Here is a 7,046-nt window from a genome sequence, read left to right on the forward strand (position 1 = left end):
ATAGTTTACCTGTTTATTTTTGGTTGACTTGTATAGTAGTTGTAGAGTTTCCTGTGTAGTGCTATATATTGTTATTTGGAAGAAAAAATTTTAATGTGACTTTATTGTCTCAAAGCTCTGCTCTTTCAGATTTTTACTATTAGAAATTTTATCTTTTTAAAGGCAGAAGAAAGAGTGCCAAAGCAGAGGCAGTTGTTTATGAACAAGGAAATGGAAGAATAAAAATTAATGGCATCGATTACCTGCTTTACTTCCCTGTGCTACAGGACAGGTTAGTGTCTGCTTTTGCTTTTGCTTTTTGTTTTTAAAGAAAATATATTTCATCATGATTAATTCATTAAGGCTTGTGATTTTTCTGATTGCATTTGTCTTTGCTAATGATTTTCTTTTTTTACTAATATAATTTATCAGATTAGCTAGAGGGAAGCTATCACTCTTTTGTAATATTTTCCACAGATATCTCTTACGTTCTGAAATGCAGACTGTGCCAAAATGTAAGAAAAGTAGATTTCCACTTTCTGTTTCCCTTGTTTAGGGGTGGGCATAAACAACAGCAAAAAGCAGCCATGGCCATCATGCATATTAGAAAAAGTCTGCTCTGTCACTTCAGATTTTTTCCTATTCAGAGGAAATAAATTATATGTATACTAGAGGCCCAGTGTACAAAATTCATGCACGGGTAGGGTCCCTAGGCCTGGCCGGCAATCAGGGCTGATCGGGGCCTTCTGGCTGCCAGCTGGGGCCTCCCTTCCCCAGCTGCCGGGGTCTTCCTTCATTCTGGGCCGCCCCCTGGTGGTCAGTGCACGTCATAGCGAGCAATTGGTCTCCCAGTTGAAATCCCATGGGGACAATTTGCATATTTGTGCACTGGGCCTCTAGTGTATATAGATTGAGCAACCACTTCCACCTTAAATAAGAGCCCACGAGGCTTGGTTGCACCCCAGTGCTAAGTATGGCAGTTTTCTTTTCGAGCTTTGTATCCCATGGGAAACAGACACGAATCACATGAATCATTAGTGGGTGTTACAGTTCAGAGCCTCCACATGTGCTCCTCTCAGGTCTCTGAACCCCTGCAAAGGCCTGTTCTTGAGACTGTTACTGTCTTTCCAGTATTTACTGTCATCCACAAGGAACAGAGCTCTGCATGATTGCTCCTCCTTTCCTAACCCTCCTCCTGCTTCTTGAATGGGGAGAGGTTTTGAGGTCAGTGCAGTAAGGAAAGGGGACCTGCTGATGCAGTGTAAGCTCCTGGGCAGAGTAATTTCTTCAGGAAATGTATGTTAAATCATCATAAATGAACAGGCAAATATCGGTCAAATGTTATTCCTCCTAGCAGCCCCCAGTGCCAAAGTGATGGGTCTCTCTGGCTTTTCATGAGGGAAAAAAGACCTTCCTCATCTGTTCCCCTGCGAGGATGATGGCAGAATTAGTGTAATTCACATTAAATGGAGTCAGAGCAGACACAAACACACCACAATTAAAATACATTCTTAGAACTTATTCATTTAGAATTCAACAGACTTTTAATAAGGATTGTCTGAGTCGAGGCTTGTTCTGGATAGTGTGAAGATATTACAGCTATCTAAGATCTTATTTCTGTCATTAGGAAACTCTGTTGGGAAACCTATGGCTAAGCTAGTCATGGTGGGAATGGGTGGCTAAACCACCTCATCTGTAAGTAGCTGGAGGGCTCCCAGCGGCCACACTGGCATGGACTGCCTCTCCTCCTGACGGAGCAGCCCAGGAGCTTGCAGGTCAGCAGTGAGGGTGCTGGCCAGGGCAGGACCACTGAACTGGAGGAGGGTGAGCTTGATGCTTCCCAGCTGCAGGACCTTAGCCAAGGTGCTGATCATAAGATAATGCTGAAGTTGGTTGTACCGCTTGCTTTCCAGGGCCTTTCTTTAGGCTGCCTTTATACAAACAGCTGCAGATCACTGGGAAGGTTGATCCTGCTGCCTTCCCAGCAGCCTCAGGAATTTTTTATTCATTCATCCACTCACACAACCACCGTTTATTACAATATGTGTGGCACTGTGGAATGCAAAGATCAATAACCTTTCCGATTTGGAAAGGCCTTTGCTTTGTCATTCAACCAATAAAGCAGCTCTAAGTGATCATCACTCTGTACTGAGGAGTGCATTCCTCACAGGACATGAGCCATGTAGACGAGGAGATACGCTTAGCTGCTCAGGCAATTATCCTCCTATATAACAAAAGCCTAATATGCAAATTGTCCCCTCGACCAGGAGTTCAACTAGGGGGTGGGGCCAGTTAGCCAACCACCCATAGCTCCTCCCCCCAACCTGCCCGGCCCAATCAGCCCTGATCAGGGCAGGCCAGCCGGATCACACCTGTGCACGAATTCATGCACCTGGCCTTTAGGTGAGAAATAAGGGACTATGCAATTATATGTATTTTAAGTTACATGCTAATAGAATTGATGCCCTAGAAGTAATGTTCAGAGAAGATAGAAATGAGAAAGTTGTGGGGTTTGTTTTTTTTTTTTTCAGAATAACTTTTATTATATAACAAGGAACAAGGTAAATTTGATTCTTTTAACTCAGGATTTTATCTGGGATTCCTGAGTAGAGAGATGAATTGCGAAATATTTTCAAGCCATGTACCAGTTTTTAATCAGATTAATATAAATCAATAGCTATATAATTACTTTTTATTATTACCCTTTGGGTATTTTTTCATCTACTTATAAATTTAGGATTGTGCCTCAGTATATACCAATTTCTCAACTATCTAGATTCTTCTTAATGGTTCTTTCTTACCTGGACTACTCTAGTGATATATCTTGAGTAAATTGTAGTATTTTTTCCAAGAAAAAGAGAAATAAACCTTCCTCTCAGCAAAACATTCTAAATATCAGAAATACCAGTGGCCCTGGCCTATGTGGCTCAGGTATTTGGAGTGTTGTCCTGTACCCCGAAAGGTTGCAGGTTCAACTCCCAGTCAGGGCATGTACACGAGGTAACCAATTGATGTTTCTCACATCAGTGTTTTTCTCTCTCACCCCCTCTACCTTCCTCTCTAAACATCTCCTCTGGTGAGGATTTTTAAAAGAGAAAAGAAAAAGAAAATCCCTAATGGGTGTGGCTCAGTTGGCTCAATTGGTTGGGTATTGTCCCATGTACCAAAAGGTTGCTGGTGAAGTTCCTGCTCAGGGCATGTGCCTGGGTTGCAGGCTTAATCCCCAGGAGGGAGTATGCCCGAGGCAGCTGATCAATGTTCCTCTCTCATCGATGTTTCTCTTTCTCCCCTCCCCCTTCCTCTCTCTCCAAAAATCAATAAAAATATATTTTAAAAAGAAATATTAGTGTTTCTTCACAATGGATTGATTAAAAAGGATGAAAATACAGCAATGGCTTCATCCAGAAGTATGAACACTTAGTGCACAATACGGCTTTTGTAAATGGTCAGAATGTGAACCGTTTATAAAGGCATGTGCTGTAGTGAACTTAACCGCATTTCTGGTGCTGTGCTTTAGAGAACAGCTGATGTTCCCTTTTCACTTCCTGGACCGACTGGGAAAGCACGATGTGACCTGCACCGTCTCCGGGGGCGGGAGGTCGGCGCAGGCTGGAGCCATACGCTTGGCAATGGCCAGAGCTTTGTGCAGTTTTGTCACCGAGGAAGAGGTCGAGTGGATGAGACAAGGTATGCATTGCTGGGGGAGGGAAGTGTTTCTTTTATTCTTGTGCTACTTACCTGAACTCAGTGAGAAAACAGTTCACTGTGCAGTATTGCAATTCGTTGCCTTCTCTTTTCCTGCCCCAGAACTATAGCATTGTTCCTCAGTTTTGATTTCTACAAAATGAACTTGAGTTGGGAAAAGAAAAGGGAGGCATCGCCAGCATCAGAGGAAATTTATTTGGATCTCAAGGCATAACCAGTTTATCCAGTGCTGCTCAGTTGTATTTAGCAGATGGATTGGTTGCTTTTGTTTTATCATGGAAAGTTATAATAATTATTTCATTTAATGGTGAAGCCCTTAAGGTTATGTATTTCTTTCCAAAATTATTGGAGATTTCCATTTTTCCATGGTGATGTTAAGTTCGAATTTCATCTTTCTCGCTTCCTGTAACCCATGACATAGTCGTGGATACAAGTGTGAGAATGAATATGCACTAGACTTGTTCGTTAGGGCCCTGCTTTGACATTTACAGTCAATCAGGTGGCTCTGGCGGAAGATTTTCCTTACGCTGTTCGTGACAGTGCTGCGGGTGCTGCGGATCCTCACTCACCACCTCCCCCAGCCCCTGGCTCCCGGAGCAGTGCTGCGGACAAGCGCCACCCTACGGCTGAGCCTCATTAAATGTGTCAGCCTCTTCACAGTCCCTTTGTTCATCAACAGTTCACCATTTTGTGAAGTTCATATCTGGTCATTAAAATCATTTTATAGGATCTTAACAGTTCTGCTAGTTTGAGTTACTGTGCATATTGAAAAGTAATAAAGCATTATCACTTATAATTGTCTGCATTTTGTTCAAAATATTTTTAATTCCCTGCCATTTAAATACAAGTAAATTGCAAAAGCTGTGGGTACATGATAAGCACTTGAAGTTTTTCTTTGCTGGACGGTCATTACAAGACCCCTCATGAAATACTTAAGCACGTACTAGTGTTAGAAGAGTTTAAAAAAAGACAAACAGTGAAACACTGTGGTCTGTTTATATATTTATAAACGCTTTCTTATTGCCGTAAGTTTTGAAATCTGTGGTCTTTGCTGGTATACTGACTGCGTCCACATCAGGTCCTCATTGGCCGCGCACTAGGAGCAGCTCCTTAATTGGGGGGGAAGCATATTGCTCCTGGAGACTGACTAGGAGCGTGGAAGCCTTTAATTCACACAGACTGTTCTTCTGGGATAAACTACTTATCGTGAGAATGCAACCCTAAAACTCACTCTGTAGATTCTGAAGCAAAATACCAGGGATATTATGATGACATAGAATAAGATTTTTTTCCCTCAAATATGTTCAGTAAATCATATTTTAAGTATGTGTATATTCTTGTATACTAGTAATATCTGGTGTCCACATACTTCCTACTTCCCTGTGTAAGTGTTTCTTCTCTGCCTCTTGTGTTCAGTAAACTCGTTCGCTCACATCTGGAATGATGTGAGCAGGAGTTCCACTGCCATGCAGAGCAACCTCCCACACAAGAGCAGCTTTCGCATAAGTTAAACAGTTTTGAAAACCTGAAAGTGCCGAAACCGGTTTGGATCAGTGGATAGAGCGTCGGCCTGTGGACTGAAAGGTCCCAGGTTCGATTCCGGTCAAGGGCATGTACCTAGGTTGCGGGCACATCCCCAGTGGGAGATGTGCAGGAGGCAGCTGATCGATGTTTCTCTCTCATCGATGTTTCTAACTCTCTCTCTCCCTTCCTCTCTGTAAAAAATCAATAAAATATATTTAAAAAAAAAAAAAGAAAGAAAACCTGAAAGGAATCAGTCCTCACTCAATAAGGAAAGCAGACCAAATAATGTAGCTGGTGTTTGGGAAAATATCCTGAAAGAGTGCGTTTCCCATGGTTTATCTCAGCTTCTCTCTCTGTGCTGCAGCTGGACTGCTCACGTCTGATCCGCGCGTCCGAGAACGGAAGAAGCCGGGCCAGGAGGGAGCCCGCAGGAAGTTTACCTGGAAGAAGCGCTGAGTATTGCCGGGAAAGGAGGGGGCGCGTGCACCTGCATGTGGCGAACACACATCAATAAGTGCTGGCCAGGGGGAAGGCCACAGTCAGACACTGGGTTGTGAGAGCTTATTTTCAAATGCTACTTTTTTGCAAAGGTTACCTGCCCTAACTGGTTTGGCTCAGTGGATAGAGCGTCGGCCTGCGGACTGAAAGGTCCCAGGTTCGATTCCGGTCAAGGGCATGTACCTTGGTTGTGGGTATATTCCCCAGTAGCAGGTGTGCAGAAGGCGGCTGATCGATGTTTCTCTCTCATCGATGTTTCTAACTCTCTATCCCTCTCCCTTCCTCTCCGTAAAAAATCAATAAAACATATTTTGAAAAATAAAAATGTTAGCTTCAGTCTGCTGCTTTTTTTTTGTAAACTTTTCCAGAGGTAGTTTTAGAAGAAGTATAAATTCATAGAATCTTGGCATATCGACCTGAGGGAACATTGAGCAAATCCCCATCGAGTAACCTCGTTTTGTGGACAAGAAAGCCCAGGCCCACTGAAGGTGAAGCGCATTGCAGTTCCTGGTGGGACTGGGCTTGAGCTCGCCTCTCCTGACTTGTTTGCCCGCAGGGCAGTGGCCCACCGTTTTCACACTGAGGGGCGAGCTTGTTCAGGAGCAGAGGGAAGCTAGGAGCTCAGGAGCGGAGACGCGAGCTGCCCGGAAGCTGTTGAAGGCAACACGCCAGTTTCCCCACCCCTCACCCCTGGCAGGACCATCCTCCTCTGCGTCTGACTTGTTTTTTTAATACGGTCTACATATAATTGATACCATGCAGGTTTTGTCTTTGTCTGTCTGGCTTATTTCACTTTGCACAATGCCCTCCAGGTTGGGTACAAACTTTCAGTCATAAGGCGAGTTAATGCTGAGGCTCTCATACAGAATGGTCACTGTAGTTAATACTACGTGGTATTGCAATTTGTTCCGAGGGTAGATCTTTAAGCCTCTCACACACAAAGAAAGGATAACTATGAAACGATGGGCGTGTGGATTAACTCGAGGGCCGGGGCTCCTTTCACAATTTATACCCATGTCAAACTGTCACACTGCACTTCAGATATGTTCCCATTTTATTGGTTAACTGTCCTTCCGTAAGGCTGGGAAACAGACAGTGAGCCCGCGCCCGAGGCGGGAGCACTGGGGACAGCCAGAGGGCCGCGGGACTGCAGGAGCAGGCACTGAGGTAGGAGCTGCCGTGAGCAGCGTGAGGAGACGACAGCAGTGCCCGCTGGCCGCAGCCGGCACCTGCCCCTCAGTGTGGCTACTCCCCACAGTGTCCTGGTGTGGATGTCAGGCACACGGTCACTTGTAGCTTTAGGAGATGTGTGAAACATTGAACTACTTTCCAGAGTGTTC

The 7,046-nt window shown here is 44.3% G+C and overlaps 1 protein-coding gene across 1 annotated transcript in view; it reads left to right on the forward strand.

Moving 5' to 3' along the window:
- Positions 1-6,031, forward strand: part of MRPS9 (mitochondrial ribosomal protein S9) — a 73,351-nt gene extending 67,320 nt beyond the window's left edge. The window contains exons 9-11 of the mRNA XM_081101408.1: positions 163-271; positions 3,497-3,666; positions 5,573-6,031. Of these exons, the coding sequence (XP_080957534.1) occupies positions 163-271; positions 3,497-3,666; positions 5,573-5,664 (371 nt within the window). The 3' untranslated portion in view covers positions 5,665-6,031. The remainder of the gene's footprint in view (positions 1-162; positions 272-3,496; positions 3,667-5,572) is intronic.
- The last annotated feature ends 1,015 nt before the right edge of the window (positions 6,032-7,046 follow it).

Source organism: Myotis nattereri, assembly GCF_964212035.1.
Source record: "Myotis nattereri genome assembly, chromosome: 10".
In the NCBI taxonomy this organism is placed as follows: Eukaryota; Metazoa; Chordata; class Mammalia; order Chiroptera; family Vespertilionidae; genus Myotis; species Myotis nattereri.